At 39.6% G+C, this 27035-nt stretch overlaps 1 protein-coding gene across 1 annotated transcript in view; it reads left to right on the top strand.

The window, feature by feature from the left end:
* TSHR (thyroid stimulating hormone receptor) overlaps window positions 1-27035 on the top strand; it is a 133574-nt gene that overhangs the window by 69874 nt on the left and 36665 nt on the right. Inside the window, exon 2 of the mRNA XM_069595229.1 lies at window positions 25877-25948. Coding sequence (XP_069451330.1) covers window positions 25877-25948 — 72 coding nt within the window. The remainder of the gene's footprint in view (window positions 1-25876; window positions 25949-27035) is intronic.

Consider the following 27035-nt stretch of genomic DNA (forward strand, 5'->3'; position numbering starts at 1 on the left):
GGTTCAGTGAGAGTTAGTCATCTTTGACTCTTTGCAACCCCATGGTTGAGAGTCCGTATAAAGCCTGTTTTGTCATAAAGAGCAGCCCCTGACGTTTGAGGAATGGTGTTTATTGGTTCTTGAAACTTATTACCTGTAATTACTGGAGCATACCGATCGCAGCAAAGAGGGCAGTTAAGAATGGCTGATGCAAATTCTGCAAAACAAGTTTACTGACGTTCCTGTTTAAACCCTCAAGAGCCCTTGAGGGACAAAAACGTTACTTTCACAGGGAACTTTCAATTGCCTGCTCTCTGATGTCTAAACATAATAGGCTAAGTTCATTTTTTTTTCCTTGTCTGTTGGCTAAAAGACCACAGAAAACTGATCCTTCACTTAAAATTAAGGAAAAAAATTACAAATTACATTGCTTTTGGTTAAATTCATTTTTCACCTCAAGGATTGAGCTCCAGGTCATCACATCAAAATATATATATATTTTAAAATCTGAAATTCTTTCTCTGAATTTTATTGAAAGTCAATTTCACTTTAATTATCATATGGGATGAATATTTTGGTATTAGTCTTTTTCTCTTTCAATGAATTAAAACACATAGAAGCACTATTTAAAAATCATGCCAGGAGATAATAAATGTTGAATCCTTTTCTCCAGTGATCTTTTGTTTTGTGAAACCAGCTTTTCCATATCTGAAGGTATCACTCATAAAAGGACTTTACTGAAGTGTTTTTAATCATTCTGAATGCAGCCATCTGAATATGAGCTCCCAGATACCAGTGCATTTGGACTTCCCATCCAGTTAGACTATTTGATTCATACTAGAAAATCATGCAGTGTCATTTTTATTGCTGTCTCAATTGAGAAGATTGTCAGGAGGCAATCTTTATTGTCCTTTTTTGTTTTAATCAAGAGAATTGTCGATAGGAGATGATCTCTGTGTAAAATATACATGGAGCAAATATAACCTCTTGCTCATGACATTTTTCCATGATCACATTGGAGATTTTTTCAGGGGTACACATTGTATTCTGCTGCCCTTTTTGCATCATGTTATAGCATCATTAAACTTTAGACCTATCTGTGAAAGCTGAAGTGTATTTGGGAACCAGGAAGCGCTGACTCATCGGCCATGATGAATAAAACCACCAGGAAATCCCTATATTTTTCTTCCATAAATTTGAGTATTCAGGTTTGCCCTGCATAAGCCCTCAATTTTAGAAAATCTGTCCACACTTTTCTAACTAAGGACAGGGAGATGGAAAGGAGGCCTGCTGATGACGTATGCAGAGCTTTACTTGGAAGAGCACGGGTTCCCTTCACCCTGCCAGTCTGCTCTTGGCCTCAAGTCACCTGTGTAAGTCCCTACAGTCACGCCTTTGGAGGAATTACAACCACAGGAAGCAAAGTGGGCATGGCTGTAACTACACTAATATTTTGATGAATTATATTTACCCAAACAACTTATTTTTAATTGAGCAATAATTTGAGTTAAATTATGATTGATTATGGTAAAAATCAGTGTATGTTTAAGAAAAACATTAAGCTTCAATTTGAAGAAACAGATAAATTTTAAGGGCAATCCTGTCTACATTTGTTTCTTACTTATTTACATCTTGCTACTATAGAACACCAATAGGGTATCTTGTTTCAGATTTTAGAAGTTATTTTTTAAATCTGCATTTGTTTTATTCTCTTTCAATTATGTTTTAGTATCTTATGCATTTAAATCAATTTCCAAAAACTCCTTTGTGGTTCAGAAAGAAACATAGAATGTTAAGGCTGAGCTTACTCCAAGAGAAACTATCATGCAAATCACACACATAATGTAAAATTTTCTGGTTGTCACGTTAAACTAAGTAAAGAGAAACAGGTGAAACTAATGTCAGTCACATGTGCATGCATGTTCAGTCATGTCTGACTCTTTGTGACCCCGTGGACTATGGCCCATCAGGCTCCTCTGTCATTGGGATTCTCCAGGCAAGAACACTGGAGTGGGTTGCCATTTCCTGCTCCAGGAGATCTTCCCAACCCAGGGATCCAACCCGAGTCTCTTGAGTCTCTTGCATTGTCAGGTGGATTCTTAACCACCGTGCCACATAGGAAGCCTATGTTTGATTACATTAATATATCCAAAATCTGTAATTTTAACATGTAACCAAAATACGTTTTTTTTCTATTTTATTTTTTATTTTTTATTTTTAGTTTTTTATTTTTTAAATTTTAAAATCTTTAATTCTTACATGCATTCCCAAACATGAACCCCCCTCCCACCTCCCTCCCCATAACATCTTTCTGGGTCATGCTTGGGGCTGGTGCATGGGGATGACCCAAAATACGTTTTATAAATATTTTATTCTTATTAAGTCTTCAAAATCCAGTGTGCATTTCACACCTACAGCACATGTCAGTTCATACTAGCTGCATTTTAAGGGCTTAGGAGCCACACATTACTATGACTGTTGTGTTGGTCATTGCAATTCTACTCTATGAAGGAACTTACAGCTACCATACTCTGGGTTGAAAGAACCGCAACCCTCAACCACGATGCCTTTGACCTTTTAATGAAAACGTGACTCTTCTAGAACTACAGAGCATACTCATAGTTATAAGTAATAACAATCCAACCCTGCTCCACCTAACCACACTTGAAAAAAAAAAGTTTATAACTTTTCTTTCATTACAAGTGAAATACATGTTTTCTGTAGAAAAATTAGAGAGTACAGATTACAAAAAGAAAAATTTAAATATCTCTAATCACACTCCTTGAGAAGTTCTAACATTTTGTTGTGTATCTACTTAGAAGTTTTTTTGTGTGATTTTTTATAAAACAGTTTCATAATGCTTGTACTCTTTTGTAACTGCTATTTTTAACCCAGTATTAGATTTTAAACATCTTCTCATGTTCTTTTTATGCAGCATTTAGATAAATTTTAATGGCAAAATAATACTGCATTTAGTGCATGTACCATAATTTATTTGTCTTTGGACATTGCAACTATTTACCTATCAAAAAGTTTGCTGTCACAAATGACTCTATTCTTTAGGCTTGTATTTTGCTCATGTTTGAAGAGAGGGAGCAGGGAACAATTTTATAGGTAATCCAAAGAATAGGAAGATAGTTGAAAATTGCAGCTATTTATATGATAGTTTTTTTAAAATATTATCTGAATAGTTTGAATAGTCAGTTTAGCATGCATAAAGGATCCTCATGTAACTTACAGAAAAACCAGACACATGTCTAAAGACTGAATGCATTTTAAATGCTTTTAATGCTAATGAAAGAAAGAATGACAATTACAGTCTCTTCCTTTTTTCCAAGTAGATTTCTCAAAGAAAACAGCTAAACACTATCTCTTTTATGTTATAGTTTGTTTTTTGAGTCATCATCACTGTTGCGATGAATACATAAATCCAAACTCATTTCATTTTCTGAATAGTCAAGGAAGTTAAAGATCTAAAGGGTAATTTCCTGAATGTAAAATATATACTTCAAGTGTCTCATTTTCAGGGTGTGGGAAAAAGCAAAAAAGAAATATTATTCTCCATACGTGAAAAAAAGAACCTGAGGCTCAGAGAGTTTATAATTTATCTAAAGTCACAGAGATAGTTATTAACAGAGTTAGGATTGGCCAGCCCAGTGAAAAGCCAGCTAAAATCTCTGCCTTGTTGTACTGATGGAACACAGGTGGTAAAATAAGCCCCAGTAATGCTGTATGCCCACGACAGTACTCTCACCTGGAAAATCCCATGGATGGAGGAGCCTCGTAGGCTGCAGTCCATGGGGTCGCTGAGGTCGGACACGACTGAGCGACTTCCCTTTCACTTTTCACTTTCACGCATTGGAGAAGAAAATCGCAACCCACTCCCGTGTTCTTGCCTGGAGAATCCCAGGGATGGGGGAGCCTGGTGGGCTGCCGTCCATGGGGTTGCACAGAGTCGGACACGACTGAAGCAACTTAGCAGCAGCAGCAGCAGCAGCAATGCTGTATGCAGAAGAATCATTTCTAGATTGCCTCTTTATGGGTTATTAAACTCTGCTATTACCCAAGTTTTCAAATAATTTTGCAACCAGGACACAAATAATAAAGGGAAAGACAACTGTGAAACTTAACTTCTGTCATTTTGCAGGTGCTTATTAAACCAGTCCTGTTACATTTATCTTAACTTGTTGAGGTTTATGATAAAATGTGGCTACTATTAGCAATACATGATGTGCATAAAATTCACAGCACAATATATAACTGGGTATTTTGATTATCTGTTATTGCATTAAAATTTAGAGGCTCAAAGCAGCCATTATAGGAACTTCCTTGGTGGTCTGGTGGTTGAGAGTCCACGCTTCCAATGCAGGTGGGCACAGATTCTCTGGTCAGGAAACTAGGATCCCACATGCCATAAGGCATGGCCAAAATTAACAAGTAATCATTACAGGGTATCTAAATCACATCAGAAATTGGGATAAGATGTGGCTGAGGCATTCTCATAGCAGCGTCAGAGTTTATTTACTGGTATTCATGTGACAAATGGGTGTGGTTGGAGAGCCCAAGGTGTCTTCCTTCACATGTCTGTACTTCATGAGGATGGCTGAATGCTGCTCTTAGGCGGGACTGGGACTGGCGCGCCTACACTCTGAATGACCATTTCAGGGTAGTCAGACTACTTTCATGATGAGTCATGAAATATCCTTCTAGGAGAATATTCAAAGACAACCAGGCAGAGGCTGCAAGACTTCTAATCCAAGAACAAGAACGTCAAGCCCCAAGAACACCACTTCCACCACATTTTTTGGTCAAGCGATCACGGCCACCCCAGATTCAAAGGGAGGAAAATTTGTGGCCGTCTTTTTACTATCACAGTGGACATCAATAAATCTTTTTTTCCCTTCAGGGACAGGAAATATGATCCATAGCAAAGAGAAAAATCAGTTGATACCAACAGACCCGTAATGACAGAGATGATGGAATTAACCAGCTGTGAGACAAAGTGTCAGTTATAAGTCTTCTAAACAACCTCAAGAGAAAAAATAAAACATGACCAAAATGAGGAGAGAAATGGAAGATACAGAGCAGACCCAAATGGAATTCTATTTTTAATATAAATTTATTTATTTTAATTGGAGGCGAATTACTTTACAATATTGTAGTGGTTTTGCCATACATTGACATGAATCTGCCACGGATGTACATGTGTTCCCCATCCTGAACCCCCCTCCCACCTCCCTCCCCATCCCATCCCTCTGGGTCATCCCAGTGCACCAGCCCCAAGCACCCTGTCTCATGCACTGAACCTGGACTGGCGATTCATTTCACATATGATAATATACATGTTTCAATGCCATTCTCCCAAATCATCCCACCCTCACCCTCTCCCACAGAGTCCAAAGACTGTTCTATATATCTGTGTCTCTTTTGCTATCTCACATATAGGGTTATCGTTACCATCTTTCTAAATTCCATATATATGCATTAGTATACTGTATTGGTGTTTTTCTTTCTGGCTCCAGTTTCATCCACCTCATTAGAACTGATTCAAATGTATTCTTTTAATGGCTGAGTAATATTCCACTCTGTATATATACCACAGCTTTCTCATCCATTCATCTGCCGATGGACATCTAGGTTGCTTCTATGGCCTGGCTATCGTAAACAGTACTGTGATGAACATTGGGGTACATGTGTCTCTTTCAATTCTGGTTTCCTCAGTGTGTTTGCCCAGCAGTGGGATTGCTAGGTCATATGGCAGTTCTATTTCCAGTTTTTGTTTTTTTTTTTGTTTTTACTTTACAATACTGTATTGGTTTTGCCATACATCAACATGAATCTGCCATGGGTGAACACATGTTCCCAATCCTGAACCCCCCTCCCACCTCCCTCCCCATACTATCTCTCTGGGTCATCCCAGTGCACCAGCCCCAAGCATCCTGTATCCTGTATGGTTAAAAATATAGACAATGAAAAATCAACAGGATGGACTTAATAGCATGAAAGACTACACAATGAAAAATGTGAAGAACTTGGAAACAGCAATAGGAAATATCCAAAATCAAGTACAGAGTGGGGGAAATGTATATATTAAAAAAAAAAAAGAATGCATCAGTGACTTGTATAACAAAATCAAGTTATTGAACAGACATGTAACTGGAGTTCCAAAAGAAGATGAGAGAGAAAGGGATCAATATATATATATATATATTTGAAGCAATAATGACCCAAAGTTTTCCAAATTTGATAAAAACTCTATACCTACAAGTCCAAGGATCTCTAATGAAGCAGCAGGAGAATTAATGTAAAGAAAGCTACACTGGAGCACATCTTAATTGAACTGCTGAAAACCAAGGATAAAGAAAGTATCTTAAAAATAGCCAGGGGAAAAAAAATAAATACACAGACTTCCTGTCAGAAATGACACAGGCTGGAATCCAACAGAATGTCATCTTTAAGTCCTGAAAGAAAGAAAAAGCTGTTAACCTATCATTTTATGCCCAGTGAAAATATCTTTCTATATTGAAGTCAGAGTAAAGACTTTTTCTGATAAAAGTTAAGCAAAACCATTGCTCGCAGACCTGTGCTAACAACAAGAGCAACACATTAAAGGGAATTCTTTGGGCAAAAAAAAAAAATCTATAAAATGGAAATTTGGACCTACATAAATGAAGAGCAGCTGAAGTGGTGTGCAGGAAAAATGCAGTTTGAAATCCATGTATGACAGTGAAGATGCAAGCAGCATAGAAAGGAGAATTAACTCATTCAAAAATTGTAACACCTGAAATGCAAATTAGGAATGGGAAGAACTTACTTTTTGATCGTTTTTCAAGTAAAATTATTTTTCTTCTCCTTAACAACAGGAACGTAACACATATACAGGCAGACACATACACACATCTCCTTCAAAAATATTTCACCCTTGTTTTTAACACTTCTGAATAGAATATACAGATGATAAATATATGCATAATATCTCTTTGATGTCTCACTCATCGTCCTGACTGGTTTAAAAATTTCTTAAGCCAACAGTCTTTTCTCCCTGGATAAAATTCACTGATGCTACTTTGAAATTTTATTGAAAGATGGTGAACATAATGAACTGCCAGTTTGCAGTGTGGCTACCAGAAAAAAAAAAAAAAGGTTAATGTTGCCCTCTGCTAAAGCCTGCAATGGCATTTTTAAGGAAAGCTACTTTTCAAACACTGGACAGATGACAGGTATCACCAAGCTGCTTTTATCTGGAGTACAAACTAAAGGCCAGCTATGTTTACAAGCATCATTTTATAGAAGACCTAATACATTATAATACACCACTTCATGCGAAGAATTGCCTCACTGGAAAAGACCTTGATGCTGGGAGGGATTGGGGGCAGGAGAAGGGGACGACAGAGGATGAGATGGCTGGATGGCATCACCGACTCTATGGACGTGAGTTTGAGTAGACTCTGGGAGTTGGTGATGGACAGGAAGGCCTGGTGTGCTGTGATTCATGGGGTCGCAAAGAGTCAGGCACGACTGAGCGACTGAACTGAACTGAATACATTATAATTCCTGACATTCACTCAGTATTGTGCCATATATAATTCATTTTTCATTTCTCCTCATAATAACTCAGTGAGAAAAGTGGATAATATTATCATCCTTCTTTGTCTAAGATTCAAAACTCCCTGACTCCCAGTCCATCCCCCTGCTTCCTTCACTTACTCTTTTAATCCTTCAGATTCTGTGACACATTATAGCCTTCAGGTTTCAACTTGAATCAGCTCCTCAGAGAGGACTTCTTACATAACTTGCAGAGATCTGGGCTCTTCCTTCATCACACTAACAGTGATAATAATATAGTAACTAAACGATTATTAATAAATCTTTTCATGTCTAGCTCCCTCACCGGTCTTAGCTTCACGAAGGCAGGACCTCCATCTGAGCTGCCTAATCACTGCATTCCCTGCACCATGTATGGTGCCTGGAACATGGCAAGCACTCAACATCCATAGATACTGCTGCTGCTGCTGCTGCTAAGTCGCTTCAGTCATGTCTGACTCTGTGCGACCCCATAGACGGCAGCCCACTGGGCTCCTCCATCCCTGGGATTCTCCAGGCTACTTAACAACAAACAGGAGTCTACGGTTATGTAGTTTCAGGACTCCACAAAGTGAAGGGTAGGGGAGCCTGGTGTGCCACAATCCATGGGGTCACAAAGAGTACATAATTCAGCGACTGAACCACAAGTGTGTATGTACTTTATAATGGAAGGCTTGAGGGAAACCAGACTGCTATTCCTTTATTTTATGAACTTGTCACGCGACCTTTCTTCAGATTATTCATCCACAAAGTAACAAGGTTTAGACAAATATATAGGTTTTAAGCAGTGCTCCTCAAAGCCTTAAGTGTGCCCTGAGGGCTGAGAAAGAGTGTTAAAGGGAATCATTATGTTTTTTTTTTTCTTTTACTTGCATACCAAGTAATTCAACCACACAAAGTCAACAACAGTCCAAGGATCTATGATAAAATATTCCCAATAATATTGAGGCTGCCCTGTCATGCTCCCTGATGAATTAGGAACAAAAGGGAATAAAATTTTAAAGTAACACATAGTGGATCATAACAGAGATAGATAAAATCTCTTAAGGGAAATAGAATGAGCAATATGGCTGAAGAAAATAAGAGAACTGGTCAGCCATAAACACAGAGAAAAGTGGAATCATGCATGAGAACTGTGGGACTTCCCCTCTAGTCTGACAAAGGAAACTGAAGCCAGTGAACGCCAAGTGCTGTGATCCCATAGAGAAGGCCCTCCCTTGGAAGAAGTGGTGATGTTACGCTGTCTTATCCTGAGAGCATTAAGAAAATGATTTCAGCTCCTTGTTTTGATTGATTTCATGTGTTCTTCAAAAAAATCTTCTGACTCTGTCCTGGGTCCCCATGGTGTCTGCTCACATGGCAAAATGGGCTTTGGCATCATGAGTATTCCAGCCCATGTGACAGTTGTAGTCCTCATCATCGATTAATAAATTGGCAAACTGATTTGTATGTTTTCATGTCTTTTAAAAGACAGATCTAGTGTTCACTACGTGCCAAATGTTGTTCTGAGTGTTTCTAATAATTTATTAAATCTTCATGGCAACCCTATGAGGCAGTATTATTATCATCATCTACATTTCATACTTTGCAGAACAGCAATAGAGTATTTGAAGAATCTGATGCCTTTTGCCTGTGATTAAAACCCTGCTCTCCTACTGAACAGCTGTGTGGCTTTTAGCAAGTGATTTAACCTTCTTGTATCTCAGATTATTATATATAAAAAGGGGATAATAATATTACCTATTACCTCACAGAGCTGTTACAATGATGTAATAATAAATATAAGGCACGTTCATAGTACCTGGCACAGTTCGCGCTATGCAGTGCTGTGCTTAGTTGCTCAGTCACGTCTGACCCTTTGCAACCCCACGAACTATAGCCTACCAGGCTCCTCTGTCCACAGGGATTCTCCAGGCAAGAATACTGGAGTGGGTTGCCTTGCCCTCCCCGAGGGGATCTTCCCAAGCCAGGGATCAAACCCAGGTGTCCCGCATTTCAGGTGGATTCTTTACCATCTGAGCCACCAAGGAAGCCTAAGAATACCGAAGTGGGTAGCTTATATCTTTTCCAGGGGAACTTACCAACCCAGGAATTAAACCAGGGTCTCCTGCATTGCAGGCAGATTCTTTAGCAGCTGAGCTACCAGGGAAGTCCAATGCTATGTAGATATTTATCATTTTCAGTTTAGATCCTTGTATTAGTCTGGATCCTTCAGAGAAACAGAATACACAGAGAGATAAGAGACATAGAAAGAGAAAGGAGGTTTTTTTTACAGTAAGCTCACATGATAATGGAGGCCGAGAAGTCTAAGATCTGAAACCAGAGAGCTGGGAACACAGGAGGGCTGATGGTATATTACCAGTCTGAGTACAAAGACCTGAGAATCAGGAGAGCCTCTGTGTAAGTTCCAGTTAAGTTCAAATCCAAAGGCAGAGGAAGACCAAGTCCCTGCCGCTCGAGGTGGACAAGCAGAGAGACTTTTCTCTTGTACGGTCTTTTTTTTCTACTCAAGCCTTCAGTGAATTAGATGAGGTCCATCCACACTGGAGAGGGAAACCTACTTTACTCAACCTACTAATTCAAATGTTTACCTCATCCAGAAATACCTTCACAGACACACCCAGAATAATGTTTAACCAAATATCTAGGCACTCTATAGCCCTGTCAAGTTGACAGATAAAGTTAAACTTCACTCTTGGGGTTAAAAATATACATTTTTATATGACCTTGCATTTCTCCAAATCTATTAGCAACTAAAATTACCAATCAAGATTGTTATATACATACACATGTACCAGTCTGGCTAAAATTTAAAAGGTGGGTAATATCAGGTGTTGGTGAGGACGTGGAGTTAACTGGAACTCCCGTCTGTCACTGGTAGAAGGGAACACAGCACAGTCACTTTCAAAACCAGTGGCGTTTGTTATTATATTTGCCTACAATTCACAAATCCCATTCCTAGGAATTTAGCTAAGAACAGTGATTGTATATGCTCATAAAAAGTTTGCACATGGATGTTCATAGAAACTTTAACCATAAAAGTCCCAAATTGGAAAAATATCAGAGAATGAACAAAAAATGGTGCATATTCACAATTAATGAAAAAAAGAATGATATGTGAATATGAATGAATCTCAAAAACATTATGTTGAACAAAAGAAGCCAGACAGAAAAAAAGGAGGCTAACGTACGATTACATCTATGTGAAGTTAACAAAGAGAGCAATGTTTTTGTTTTTTCAACTTTTTAATTTGTTTTGGAGTATAGCCAATTAACAATGCTGTGATGGTTTCAGATGGACAGCAAAGGGATTAGCCATATGTATAACATATATCCCTTCTCCTCCAAACTCCCCTCCCATCCAGGCTGCCACCTAATATTGAGCAGAGTTCCCTGTGCTATACCGTAGGTACTTGTTGGTTATCCATTTTAAATAGCATATCGATCCCAGCTCCCTAACTATGCCTTTCCCCTGTTCTTCCATGCTGGCAACCATAAGTTTGTTATCTAAGTCTGTGAGTCTGTTTCTGTTTTATGAATAAGTTCATTTGCATCATCTCAACAAAGAGAGCAATTCTGCGGTTATCTTCTGAGAGGGGTGGGGTTACTGATTGGATGGGGGCACAAGAGAACTTTCTTGGATGACAATAGAGGTATTCTAAGTTTTGACCCAGGTTCGGGTCCATGGATATATATGTACAGTATAAGTATACTGACCTACACTTAATGAAATACAATACTTTAAGGCAAGGCAAAAAAATGTTAACATTAAATTTTTCTCTGCCCTTTGGTCTCTTCCCTCCTCCCTCGTGCATTGTGTGTCTGTATTATACATTAACCAGACCTCCCAGGGGTAGAAATAACTGCTCAATCATAAGATCAGTTCTCTCCTTCTGGTCCCAGTTATGTAACTCCTTAGAAGATAACATTCCTTTCACAGTCCTAGAAGGGATTGCAGTGACTCACTACTTGCCTGTGTGTGCAGGCATCTCTGGTGAACTTTATGTACAGTGCCAACAGATCATTTCCCTCAAAGACAGTGATTGGTATACAACAGACTAGTCGTATGACATGGGGAGATACTGAGCCATGCCTAAGGAAAGTTCTTAGCTGAAATACTTAACTGATGACCTGTTAAAGTTACTAGTCATATTACTTGTATTCTGCTTAATTTTATAAGGTTATTATTTCTTACATTACCAAATGTGTGACCGAGACTCAGATAAAGTTAATGATGATCAGGCAACTTGAAACCTGATTGATCAAATATATAATTCTATGAGATCAATTGTTGTAATAATATAACTCTAAATATGGGAAGAAGGAACCAGAGGGAACAATTTCCTGAATTCTTCAGACCAATAAGTTGGGCTTCCCTGGTGGCTTAGATGGTAAAGAGTCTGTCCACAATGTAAGAGACCCAGGTTCAATCCCTGGGTTTCTTTTTCCCTGGAGAAGGAAATGGCAACTCCCTCCAGTATTCTTGTCTGGAAAATCCCATGGATGGGAGGAGATACAGGTTCAATCACTAGTATTCTTTTCCCTGGAAAAGGAAATGGCAACCCACTCCAGTATTCTCCATGGGAAAATCCCATGGACAGAGGAGCCTGATAGGCTACAGTCTATTGGGTCGCAAAGAGTTGGACACGACTGAGTGACTGACACTTTCTTTCACTTTTCAGACCAGTAAGATATCTAGGTAGTCTGGCAATAGGTAGTCCAGAGACTACTGTTGACAGGGCCTAATCCAGTAATAGTACACTGAATGGCATATCAATTAAATCTTCACCTGAGCTGGGGATGAGCATTCCTAGCACCGTGGGACAAATCGGTCATGAAATGCCTCCCAAACCTTGGTTTGAAATTAAGACCAGGATGGAAAAAAAAAGAAGAATGTTGTAAAATAAAGAATGTTGTCCACTATCCAGATCTGCAAGGATCAAGTCTTTAGCAGCCGCTGACCTGCAGCACACTTTGAAAGGATTTCACAGTGAAGATCAGGATGAGGCACTCTGTGCTTTGGGAAAACTGGCAGAACAGACCTTCAGATAGCTGGGTATTTTAGGAGAAATTTTTTATGAACCTGGATTCTTGCATCTTCCCATTAGAAAAGCACTAAGCTATTAACTAAGATGTATCTTCCTTCTGACTAACAGCAACTTTCTACTGAGATGTGTGTTTGACTAAATGTAACTCTTCACCAAAACCATATGTATACCATGTAACTCTTCAGCAAAATCATATGTATACCAGCCTCCCATTTCACCTCTTCAGAGCAGTTCTCAAAGCTCTCAGAGACACTGTCTCCTGGGTTATAATCCTCAGACTGGCTCGAATACAATCTTCCATTTCATTCTTAGACTATTGATTAATTTTTTTCATTGACAAGCTGGTATATCTTAAGTATCTAAGTAGACATTTAAGATATATGCATCTTATTAAGCTGAGCGCCGAAGAATTGATGCTTTTGAATTGTGGTGTTGGAGAAGACTCTTGAGAGTCCCTTGGACTGCAAGTAGATCCAACCAGTCCATTCTAAAGGAGATCAGTCCTGGGTGTTCTTTGGAAGGAATGATGCTAAAGCTGAAACTCCAGTACTTTGGCCACCTCATGCAAAGAGTTGACTCATTGGAAAAGATTCTGATGCTGGGAGGGATTGGAGGCAGGAGGAGAAGGGGATGACAGAGGATGAGATGGCTGGATGGCATCACGGACTCGATGGACGTGAGTTTGAGTGAACTGTGAGAGCTGGTGATGGACAGGGAGGCCTGACGTGCTGCGATTCATGGGATCGCAAAGAGTCGGACACGACTGAGCAACTGAACTGAACTGAGACATAAATTATACTTCTGAAAAATTTCAGTACAAAATTATCGTATGTAATGAAATAAAACAAAATTAAATATGTATTTTTTAACATAGGAAACAAGCATTATGAATAGAAAACTGTCTCCCAGATGATATAAGCTGAACAATTTCCACAAGCCAGATCTGTCAGGCCACTTTTGGGGTTCTAAGTCTCAGATCACAAAAATTAAAGCCCCAGTGAAAACTATCACAAAATGATGGCTCCACAAGTGCCTGTGGAATCTGGGTGTTGGAGTTTCACACCTTGTGTTGTAGGCATCCCCTGGTATTTTTGTACTATTTGTAAATAATGAAGCATTGACACTGACTAAAATTCAAACCTACCACCAAAAACAGAAAACACAACATGGTACAGATTACAATTTCATACTAAAAACACAGTCTATGTCTAAGGAGTCTCAATGCATAATCCTTCTGGGTCTGCATCCCCGATTTTGACCCCTGTGCTTGCTGCAGTCTCTCACAACTCATTCAGTTCAGTTCAATTCAGTCGCTCAGTCGTGTCCGACTCTTTGCGACCCCATGTATCGCAGCACGCCAGGCCACCCTGTCCATCACCAAATGCCGGAGTTCACTCAGACTCACGTCCATGGAGTCAGTGATGCCATCCAGCCATCTCATCCTCGGTCGTCCCCTTCTCCTCCTGCCCCCAATCCCTCCCAGCATCAGAGTCTTTTCAGATGAGTCAACTCTTCGCATGAGCTGGCCAAAGTACTGGAGTTTCAGCTTCAGCATCATTCCCTCCAAAGAAATCCCAGGGCTGATCTCGTTTAGAATGGACTGGTTGGATCTCCTTGCAGTCCAAGGGACTCTCAAGAATCTTCTCCAACACCACAGTTCAAAAGCATCAATTCTTCAGCGCTCAGCCTTCTTCACAGTCCAACTCTCACATCCATACATGACCACTGGAAAAACCATAGCCTTGACTAGATGGACCTTTGTTGGCAAAGTAATGTCTCTGCTTTTCAATATGCTATCCAGGTTGGTCATAACTTTTCTTCCAAGGAGTAAGCATCTTTTAAGTTGAAAGAAAAGAAAAAAGACTTTTCATAGTGGTAAAACACATTCACCAAGGGGAATTTCTTCTCAGCAAAGTGAAAACAATGGGCAAAATAAAAGTGTCATTTTATATTGTCCAGTTTATAGTCCACAACTTCACAGTATATAAGTATCTGGATTATTTGCACCAGTTCTCTCTTTTTGTCCTTTCCAATACTTTTTATGGTCACACTTGGCATAGCTCAAAAAATTATCAGTTGGTTGAAACAGATATTTTAATAAAAATGAGCTTTCAGAGGATCTACTATATGACATAGTGCCCGTGGTTAACAATGTGTTGTTAACTAAAGATTTGTTTAGCAGGTGGATCACGTTGTGTTCTTACCATACACACACACACACACACACACACACACACGCATGTGCGCATGCAACAAAGAAAAAACAATCAAAAAAGGGGGACACAGGAAATTTTGAAGGTGACAGATATGTCTATTACCTTTATTGTTGTGGTTCCATGGGTGCATGAAATCCATAAGGGTCCATATGTCTAAACTTACCAAACTATACACCTTAAGTACATACAGTTTTGTTCTATGTCAGATGTGCGTGCATGCATGCGAAGTCCCTACGGTCATGTCCGACTCTTTGTGACCCTATGGACTGTAGCCTGCCAGGCTCCTCTGTCCATGGGATTCTCCAGCCAAGAATACTGGAGTGGGTTGCCATGCCCTCCTCCAGGGAATCTTCTCAACCCAGGGATGGAACCCACAATCTCTTATGTCTTCTGCATTGAAATAAGGGTTCTTTACTATTAGCGCCACCTGGGAAGCCCTATATATCAATTACATCTACCCAAAGCTGTTAAAACTAGTTAATGTAATTCTGAATAAAAGATATTCTTTCTCCTAAAAATTTTTTAATTGAAAAAAAATTTATAAAGAGCCCTTGAAATGCAGATGATGAGGGAATTCCCTGGCAGTCCAGTGGCTAAGACTTTCACTTTCACTGCTAGGGCTGGGGTTCAGCCCTCTGTTGGAGAACTAAGATCCCACAAGCCACATGGTATAGCCAAAAAAAAAAGGAAAAAAAGAAATAAATGCAGATGATGATATTAAACAAACAAGCTCCTGGTTCAGAGTCACAAAATATTCTTGGCCTGATTGCCAAGAGACGGAAAATGTGACACCCAAGTGGGAAGCTTGGTGTTTCTGGACCACACAAGCTCAGCCGTGGCAAAGACCAGCAGGGATTCTCAACTCAGATGATTCAGTCTGGCTCATTTGCTCATACTTCACATTCTTTATCAAGTAAGGGGTGTAGTGGGACACGTGAAGCATTTATTAAAAACCCACACCCACATGTACACATCTACACACAAACTCTGTAGGTATGAGTCCAGAAACCTTGTAAAACACAAGATGCTGGAATGTTGATTGAATTCACATGTTGATAAAATTTCAGTGAAATGAGCCTACTATCCTTTAAGATTACTGTGAAAAATCTAATTGTACAAACTGTTCTTGTAGAACATAGAGAACTATCCGCATTAACCAGAATTCCCTCCTCCATTGCTTGCTATTACAAGAGTACTTAAAACTGAATCCTATTCAGCAAAAAAGAAAAAAATCTGCAAATCAATCAGTGGCATTTCACATGCATTTCTATTTCTGCATTACAGCTTCCAAATGCAGATATTTGAGAAATATAAATCTTGTAAAGCACAAAGGAAATATTTGACCAAGTCACATTCTCACTGATCATTCTTGGTTAAATAAGTCTTAGAAAAATAAATTACATCATCAGCTTAAATATGTATTTTCTCTTGTAATTTCCATATCCTAAAGCCAACCTGTTTAACTGTTAAATGTACATACTCCATTTAGGGTACAAAACTATAGCTGTAAACTTTTTTCCCCCAATGAGTTATATGTGATACCTTAGTCATTAATAGTAAATATGGATACTATTTGTACAAAGTAAGCTTAGTTTTTTCATTATACTTTAGAGAATTGTCTTATTTTGAACCCTCAAACACAAAACAAAACAAAAAAAAAGAAAAGCAGAGTCTCTTCAGTAGCTGGTGTGTTTTCTCACAAAATAAACACTATTTTGATGCTAATCCTTTGGACAATAGTATAACATGTTGGAGCTTTTCTAATGTTTTTGTCTAAAGAATACATTCTTAGATACCTATTTTTCTCTCCAAAAATATTTAAAGCATATTCTGAAAGTAAAATATTTTGGCCAAATACAATCATTTGCTTTTTTTCTCTCCCATCTGCTTTTAAAGGGGTCATATCACAGTGTCACAAGATTCTTTGAATAAAGCTCTGCTTTTGCATATATAGACAACGGGAAGAACATCCCGCTGTATGTCCCTAAGTGAAGGAACAAAAATGAGAAAGAAGTTGGTGATAAACATGTATCAGTTAGCTCTAGTCACAAAATTCAGTTCAGTCGCTCAGTTGTGTCCAACTCTTTGCGACCCCATGAATCGAGGCACGCCAGGCCTCCCTGTCCATCATCAACTCCCGGAGTTCACTCAGGCTCACGTCCATCGAGTCAGTGATGCCATCCAGTCATATAATCCTCTCTCGTCCCCTTCTCTTCCTGCCCCCAATCCCTCCCAGCATCAGAGTCTTTTCCAATGAGTCAACTCTTTGCATGAGGTGGCCAAAGTACTGGAGTTTCAGCTTCAGCATCATTCCCTCCAAAGAAATCCCAGGGTGATCTTCAGAATGGACTGGTTGGATCTCCTTGCAGTCCAAGGGACTCTCAAGAGTCCTCTCCAACACCACAGTTCAAAAGCATCAATTCTTCAGCACTCAGCTTTCTTCACAGTCCAACTCTCACATCCATACATGACCACTGGAAAAACCATAGCCTTGACTAGACGGACCTTTGTTGGCAAAGTAATGTCTCTGCTTTTCAATATGCTATCTAGTTTGGTCATAACTTTTCTTCCAAGGAGTAAGCGTCTTGTAATTTCATGGCTGCACTCACCATCTGCAGTGATTTTGGAGCCCAAAAAAATAAGGTCTGACATTGTTTCCACTGTTTCCCCATCTATTTCCCATGAAGTGATGGGACTGGATGCCATGATCTTCGTTTTCTGAATGTTGAGCTTTAAGCCAACTTTTTCACTCTCCTCTTTTACTTGCATCAAGAGGCTTTTGAGTTCCTCTTCACTTTCTGCCATAAGGGTGGTGTCATCTGCATATCTGAGGTTATTGATATTTCTCCCGGCAATCTTGATTCCAGCTTGTGCTTCTTCCAGCCCAGCGTTTCTCATGATGTACTCTGCATAGAAGTTAAATAAGCAGGGTGACAATATACAGCCTTGACGTACTCCTTTTCCTATTTGGAACTAGTCTGTTGTTCCATGTCCCGTTCTAACTGTTGCTTCCTGACCTGCATATAGGATTCTCAAGAGGCAGGTCAGGTGGTCTGGTATTCCCATCTCTTTCAGAATTTTCCACAGTTTATTATGATCCACACAGTCAAATGCTTTGGCATAGTCAATAAAGCAGAAATAGATGTTTTTCTGGAACCCTCTTGCTTTTTCCATGATCCAGCGGATGTTAGCAATTTAATCTCTGGTTCCACTGTCTTTTCTAAAACCAGCTTGAACATCAGGGAGTTCACGGTTCATGTATTGCTGAAGTCTGGCTTGGAGAATTTTGAGCATTACTTCACTAGCATGTGAGATGAGTGCAATTGTGCAGTAGGTTCAGCATTCTTTGGCATTGCGTTTCTTTGGGATTGGAATGAAAACTGACCTTTTCCAGTCCTATGGCCACTGCTGAGTTTTCCAAACTTGCTGGCATATTGAGTGTAGCACTTTCACAGCATCATCTTTCAGGATTTGAAATAGCTCTACTGGAATTCCATCACCTCCACTAGCTTTGTTCAAAATTACTCCGTAATAAAACCGTCATCAAACCTCCTTAAGGGTTGAAGCTCACACATCTGGGATGAGCTAGAGGTCAGTAAGGCATCCACATATTATTAATACAATAACTTATTCTCCAGGAGGTTCATAGTAAAACTATTGGGGAAAATGGACCAAAGGCTGTGTAAATAAATATGATATCTTCAGTATTTAATTAGCTAGGTGTTATGTCCTAGCTAATGATTTTTGGTTTTTATTAGAAGAGAGACAGATGCTTTGAGAGAAAATTCTTTCTATATGATTTTGTGCAAATCAGGCTAATAACATTTTAAAAGCTGGGGAAGAAAGAGGAGACATGTGGTGAATTTTAGAGTGGAGACCTAGACAATTTATACCAAAAGTAATATATATATATATTTTTAACTCATTAATGAGTTTATTTTTCCAGATTATATACACACTATTATGAATATATCCAGGTAAAATGTACAGTCTGCAAATTGACTTCAACTATTTATATGATCGGCTACCATTCTGCTAATTCATTTAACATTATTGAAACCACTCTTCTGCATTATAATCATGTTATTAACTAAGTTCATTCAATAAATAGATTATTCATCTTCATCTTAGGTGAAGACTTATTGCTTAGGACTTGTGGCTCAGCAGGTAAAGAATCTGCCTGCAATGTGTGAGACCTGGGTTCAATCCCTGGGTTGGGAAGATCCCCTGGAGAAGGGAAAGGCTACCCGTTCCAATACTCTGGCCTAGAAAATTCCATGGATTCTATAGTCCGTGGGTCTCAAAGTTGGACATGACTGAGCTACTTTCACTTTCACCATGTATATTCTATCATTACTGAGACAGTTGCACTGAGACACGTAATTCTTATAATTGTATTCATATGGATGGCTTTCTTTGGTGAGAAATTTGGCCAAGAAGAATATCTTGTTTTGTGAGCATTTCAAAAATTTTGTCTTTTAAAGCACATTCTGCTCTTCAGGTGAAGAAAAAAAATTATTTTCCTTCTAGTCTTCTGGGTTCTCAGCTAGGGCTTTGTAACCAAAGACACAGAACCAAGAGGAAAGCACAGAGGTGTGTTTAAAATGAGTTTTACATGGCATGGGAGCTTTGTGAAGAAATGGAGACTTGAAGAAGTGATTAAACCTGAGCGATCATAGGCGAGCGTTCCACTCTTTGATGAAGAGTGGTGGGAAAATGTGATAGGATGGAGGGGTATGAGCTAAGACTAGTAAACTCAGGGAATCCTGCAAGGTCTGTTCATTCAAATCCCCTAGCATCCCCCTGTCTTCCAGGTAAGACTGTGCTTCTCTCTGGGCATTGGGAAGGCACCCTTCACAGGAGGGTTTTCTGACTTGCTTCAGAGGGTGAAGCAATAGATAGGGGGTCACAAAATCCTTCCTACACCCTGCTTCTCACATTCCACCAGCTTAAAATATTCAATATGCCAACACAATGTGTTTTGGGATAGTATATTCCAAACTCCATCAACTGCAATGAACTCAGTAGTTGTGGCTTAACGTGTTTGTGTGTTTACATGTGTGAAAGAGAAAGAGAGAATCCCAGAAACGTGTATTACAGATTTCAGAAATTCATATATTGGAAAAGAACATAAACATTGTTTGAACCTTTAATCCAAAGGCTTTTAAACTGCATCTAAATGCTATTTTTGCTCCAAGTTAAACTTCTTAGAAACCATTGTTACTCTGATTTCCAATATTTATTTGGCTGTGCATAGTCTTAGCTGTGGCACATAGGAGATCCTCAGTCTTCGCTGCAACATGTGCATTCTTTAGATACAAGATGTGAGCTCTCAATTGCCACATGTGGGATCTAGCTCCCTGACAAGGAATCAAACCCAGGTCCCCTGCATTGGGAACATGGACTGTTAGTTACTGGACCACCAGCAAAGTCCATCCGGTGGGCTTTTAAATTTTTTTTTTAATTAGATTCTTTACTTTTGGAGACAGAATTTTTGCCAATGCAAGTTACAAATTAGGTCCATATGACCTACAAGCAGCATGTGCAATCTTAGATAAGTTTGCCCTCAAGATCCATGCCTTAGGACATGCTCTATAAGTAAGACTGTCTTTGAGCTCAAGAAACTGGGTCTCTTCAGGTGATACCCAACTGGTGTGTATCTTATCTTTTCGTTTGCCTTAGGCATGGCCCAATTTGACTGGGAGATTTTAGTCGCAATGACTTGTTGTTCTCATTTTTTTTTTAACTTCAGAATCTTGGATCTGGACCAACTGGATTTAATCAGTCTAGTTAAGAGAGTGTAATTAGGAGAGCTGTGAGGGGGTGCAGGTAATTTATGGGCCCTGAATTTCTGGACTCGTATGAAGGCACATCGCATTTGATGCCCAATCACCAATGTTGCAAAAGGCTGACATTCTAGTCTTCTGTTATTCACATCACCTCTCTCTGCCCCCAAGTTAATAGGTCCTTTTAGAAATTAACTTGGCCTTACTGAGGCAAATTGGAAGTGGTCAAACAAGAGATGGCAAGAGTGAACATCGACATTCTAGGAATCAGTGAACTAAAATGGACTGGAATGGGTGAATTTAACTCAGATGACCATTATATATACTACTGCGGGCAGGAATCCCTCAGAAGAAATGGAGTAGCTATCATGGTCAACAAAAAGTCCAAAATGCAGTACTTGGATGCAATCTCAAAAATGACAGAATGATCTCTGTTCGTCTCCAAGGCAAACCATTCAATATCACAGTTTTCCAAGTCTATGCCCCAACCAGTAATGCTGAAGAAGCTGAAGTTGAATGGTTCTATGAAGACCTACAAGACCTTTTAGAACTAACACCCCCAAAAGATGTCCTTTTCATTACAGGGGACTGGAATGCAAAAGTAGGAAGTCAAGAAACACCTGGAGTAACAGGCGAATTTGGCTTTGGAATGCGGAATGAAGCAGGGCAAAAACTAATTGAGTTTTGCCAAGAAAATGCACTGGTCATGGCAAACATCCTCTTCCAACAACACAAGAGAAGACTACACATGGACATCACCAGATGGTCAACACCGAAATCCAAATGATTATATTCTTTGAAGCCAAAGAGGGAGAAGCTCTATACAGTCAACAAAAACAAGACCAGGAGCTGACTGTGGCTCAGATCATGAACTCCTTATTACCAAATTCAGACTGAAATTGAAGAAAGTAGGGAAAACCACTACACCACTCAGGTATGACCTAAATTAAATCCCTTATACAGTGGAAGCGAGAAATAGATTTAAGGGCCTAGATCTGATAGAGTGCCTGATGAACTATGGAATGAGGTTCATGACATTGTACAGGAGACAGGGATCTAGACCATCCCCATGGAAAATAGATGCAAAAAAGCAAAATGGCTGTCTGGGGAGACCTTACAAATAGCTGTGAAAAGAAGAGAAGTGAAAAGCAAAGGAGAAAAGGAAAGATATAAGCATCTGAATGCAGAGTTTCAAAGAATAGCAAGAAGAGATAAGAAAGGCTTCTTCAGTGATCACTGCAAAGAAATAGAGGAAAACAACAGAATGGGAAAGACTAGAAATCTCTTCAAGAAAATTAGAGATACCAAGGGAACATTTCATGCAAAGATAGGCTCGATAAAGGACAGAAATGGTATGGACCTAACAGAAGTAGAAGATATTAAGAAGAGGGGGCAAGAATACACAGAACTGTACAAAAAAGATCTTCATGACCCAGATAATCACGATAGTGTGATCACTCATCTAGAGCCAGACATCCTGGAATGTGAAGTCAAGTGGGCCTTAGAAAGCATCACTACGAACAAAGCTAATGGAGGTGATGGCATTCCAGTAGAGCTGTTTCAAATCCTGAAAGATGATGCTGTGAAAGTGCTGCACTCAATATGCCAGCAAGTTTGGAAAACTCAGCAGTGGCCATAGGACTGGAAAAGGTCAGTTTTCATTCCAATCCCAAAGAAATGCATTGCCAAAGAATGCTCAAACTACTGCACAACTGTACTCATCTCACATGCTGGTAAAGTAATGCTCAAAATTCTCCAAGCCAGGCTTCAGCAATACGTGAACCGTGAACTTCCTGATGTTCAAGTTGATTTTAGAAAAAGCAGAGGAACCAGAGATCAAATTGCCAACATCCGCTGGATCATGGAAAAAGCAAGAGAGTTCCAGAAAAAACATCTATTCCTGCTTTATTGACTATGCCAAAGCCTTTGACTGTGTGGATTATAATAAACTGTGGAAAATTCTGAAACAGATGGGAATACCAGACCACCTGTCCTGCCTCTTGAGAATCCTATATGCAGGTCAGGAAGCAACAGTTAGAACTGGACATGGAACAACAGACTAGTTCCAAATAGGAAAAGGAGTATGTCAAGGCTGTATATTGTCATCCTGCTTATTTAACTAACATGCAGAGTACATCATGAGAAACGCTGGGCTGGAAGAAGCACAAGCTGGAATCAAGATTGCTGGGAGAAATATCAATAACCTCAGATATGCAGATGACACCACCCTTATGACAGAAAGTGAAGAGGAACTCAGAAGCCTCTTGATGAAAGTGAAAGTGAAGAGTGAAAAAGTTGGCTTAAAGCTCAACATTCAGAAAACGAAGATCATGGCATCCAGTCCCATTACTTCATGGGAAATAGATGGGGAAACAGTGGAAAAAGTGTCAGACCTATTTTTTTGGGGCTCTAAAATCACTGCAGATGGTGAGTGCAGCCATGAAATTACAAGACGCTTGCTCCTTGGAAGAAAAGTTATGACCAACCTAGATAGCATATTCAAAAGCAGAGACATTATGTTGCCGACTAAGTTCCATCTAGCCAAGGCTATGGTTTTTCCAGTGGTCATGTATGGATGTGAGAGTTGGACTGTGAAGAAGGCTGAGCGCCAAAGAATTGATGCTTTTGAACTGTGTGTTGGAGAAGACTCTTGAGAGTCCCTTGGACTGCAAGGAGATCCAACCAGTCCATTCTGAAGGATATCAACCCTGGGTGTTCTTTGGAAGGACTGATGCTAAAGCTGAAGCTCCAGTATTTTTGGCTACCTCACGCGAAGAGTTGACTCATTGAAAAAGACTTTGATGCTGGGAGGGATTGGGGGCAGGAGGAGAAGGGGATGACAGAGGATGAGATGGCTGGATAGCATCACAGACTCAATGGACGTGAGCCTGAGTGAACTCCGTGAGTTGGTGATGGACAGGAAGGCCTGGCGTGCTGCGATTCATGGGGTCGCAAAGAGTCGGACACGACTGGGCAACTGAACTGAACTGAGGATTTGATTAGGCAAGTTACAGATTTACTTCTTGATAGACAGACAGGATATACTGGGCAAAAAGAATGGCTATAAATAGGTCAGTAAGGTGGTGGTGAAATGTCAGGGGAGGGAACCCATTCTGTAGTCCTGTGATTAGATCTTTTGCTAAGCCTATGCCTCTGGACCATGAATTTCCCATTTCTCAGTATTTTCTCTCCCCATTGGTAGGACAGAATAAGCCAGAGTGAGCTCAAGTTTATTTCCCTTCTACAGGCTGTAGATAACTAACTTCCCCTGAGGGCAGGCTTTGTTAAGAACAGAGTGGTCTGATATATTGTTGACTTTGAACAGCATGGCTTTGAACTGCCTGGGTCCACTCATTTGTGGGTTTTCTTCTGTAATAAATACGACAATTCTACATGATCCAGCAGCGGTTGGTTGAATCTGCAGGTACAGAACCACACATACCGAAGGCCAATGATAAAGTTATACGTGGATGTTTTAAAGTGTGGGGGTTGATGCCCCTAACCATTCCCTCCAGTGTTCAAGGTCAACTGAATTTCCAAATGCTTCCTTTTCCCCCTCCTCTGACAGAAGCACAAAGGGATTTTTTCCCTTAATATCTGGTGGAACTCCTGGAGGTAAATCTCACAAAACGGTGGAGGTCTACCGATAACTAGGTTGTCCTGGAGTTTTCAGCTCTCAGAGCTGTGTGTACTGCGCCTCTGGCAATTTGTCAGTCACTGCTCAGGTTTTCGTGAATCTGTACCCTGGCACTGGTTCTGTCCCCTGCCCCCCGCCGGCCCTATAGCTTTTGCTCATGAGTCTCTACTCTGAGAAGTGGGGACTCCTGTCTGTCTCTCCTGTCCTGGGGACTGTAGTTTGTCCTATCTTCCCCTCCCCCACAGATGTAAAAAGAGTTATCGATTTTTCTGTCTGTCTAGCTTTTTATTTATTGTTAGGAGGGAGGTAGGGGACTTCCAGGCTCCAATCAGACAGAACCAGACACCAGAATTTCTAAATACATTTTAATCACTGCAAAAATTAGTAGTTCAAAGAGTACAGAGATCAAGGAAATCAAGTATTGAGAAATCACCCTGGAGCCTAGAAGGGAAAATACACGATTTCAATCTAATAGCTTTTAAAAAGCTTTACCAACATGCAAATGGCAAAAACAAACCCATGAAGATAATAAGCATGTGCACTGGCTTTTTGCAAACTGAGCTAGCACAATAGGTACATCTTTTTCCATACAGAATTCAAGTGGTTGCTATAACAAAGAAAAAGTGAAATGAAAGTCATTCAGTCATGCCTGACTCTTTGTGACCCCATGGACTGGACTATACAATCCATGGAATTCTCCAGGCCAGATTACTGGAGTGGGTAGCCTTTCGCTTCTCCAGGGATCATCCCAACCCAGGGATCGAACCCAGGTCTCCTGAATTGCAGGCAGATTCTTTACCAGCTGAGCCACCAGGGAAGCCCAAGAATACTAGTGTGGGTAACCTATCCCTTCTCCAGCAGATCTTCCTGACCCAGGAATTGAACTGGGGTTTCCTGCACTGCAGGCAGATAATTTACCAGCTGAGCTACCAGGGAAGACCCATAACAAAGAAAGAGATTAAACAATGGAGGATCCAGGTGGAGAGACATACTAGAAAGCATCAAGATGTCTCACTGCATAGGAAAAACAGTCTCAATCTTCTGAAAAGTATCAAAAATCAAACAGGAAGAAAAGCCACAACCAGTAGTTTGCATATACAACTAAGATGCCATGATCCTGTGAAATATTAGCTCCTTGTTAGTCATTTATTTCCAAATTACAGCAAGTTCATGATAAGATCAAGCTAATGATTGAATAAAGCTTTGCTTGGGTAAAAAGGTTATAACCATACCACTATTTTTAATTCTCTTAATATACTCTTAATAGTACTCTGGTGGCATTTCAAGATTTTTTATTGACAGAGAATTCAGTAGTCCTAATAAACTTATGAATATATTATGTTGCCCTTCTGTTAACAGATTGAATATGATGTTATACAAGGCATACCAGTTTACTGCAAATTTGAAGGCAATGTCTGAAGATTTATTTTCTGCATTTGAATCTCTTAATTCTTGTTTTGTTGGGGAGAAAATTGTTTGCTTTTCATCGAGTATTATTTTGTTGATGATGTATGATAAAATATATATTGTAATGACTGTCATGCTTCTAATAATGTGTTCTGTATAATTAGGGTGGGTTACTAGAAAAATCTAATGATTTGGAACTGTGTGACTTTTTTTTTATAGGAAGTTTATAGAGACTCATCTGAAAACCATTCCCAGTCGTGCGTTCTCAAATTTGCCCAATATTTCCAGGATGTAAGTCACATTTTTCCAATATAAAAAGATGTTTGCAATTGTGATACGTAGTTTTCTAACAGGGTTCTATCAAGAAACAGACCTGTTAAATATTGCACTTACATAAGGCAATGATGTCTACATTTTCAGTATACATGAAGTTTATGTACGAGGTGTTTATTTGATTTTGCTGCATCTCCATCCCCTAATCCCTACATGATTTTTTTTAAACCTAAAGCAAATTTAAGTACCTTTGGTGTTAAGAATTTACTAATTCTTAGTGTATGTCAATATATTTTGATACATGGCAAAACCGTAGCCAGAAATCTCTCCCCAAAACGAATATATATATCTATCTCTAATCTATCTATCCTCATTACCAATTCTTGATTCTCTTTTCACCACCAGTACAAATGTTAACATTTTCTCATAAATGTAGCCAATGATTTCAGACTTCTCACTTAAAAAAAAAAGAACTAAAAATAATTCTTAATCATAGAAGACCAAACTGCTGTACACTCAAGAATAAGGAGAAGAAGAGTTTCCATGTTGCATTGATGAGTGTATCTGTGTATGAAGTGAGCCAGGTTTTTATTTTAATTCATTGACTCTGACAAGCAGCACAGATAATCCAGGCACACCAATAACAACACCTCCAGGAGCAGCCTGTGTGGTCTCTGGCTAAAATTAGTCAGTTCATGACCACTTATTGTCCTGTGTGTCATTTCAGGGAGTTGAGGTTTTTAGTTGTCACAGCTGGAGAGAAGGGTGCTACCAGTATCTAAGGGCTGAGTTGAAGGATCTGCTCAACATCCTGTAAGGTGTAGGATACTCCCCACACACAACCAAGCATGATCTAGACCAAAATATCAGTAGTGCTGACGCTGAGGGGCCAGCCCAGCTGAACATCTCTGCAGCTTTGTTATTTTCCTACCAGCCCTTCTTTTTTTTTTTTTTTTCCAAATTCTAGTCTTCTTTGGTTTCCCTGCTGTTGTTCCATCCCTCTTTTTAACATTTTACCCTGACTCCTCCCCGTCTCCCTTTCTGGCTTCCTGTTTCATTCAGATCCTTACATGCCAGTTCTTTGTTTATTTTGTCCTAATTCCTC

Source organism: Ovis canadensis, chromosome 7 (assembly GCF_042477335.2).
Source record: "Ovis canadensis isolate MfBH-ARS-UI-01 breed Bighorn chromosome 7, ARS-UI_OviCan_v2, whole genome shotgun sequence".
Taxonomy (NCBI): Eukaryota; Metazoa; Chordata; class Mammalia; order Artiodactyla; family Bovidae; genus Ovis; species Ovis canadensis.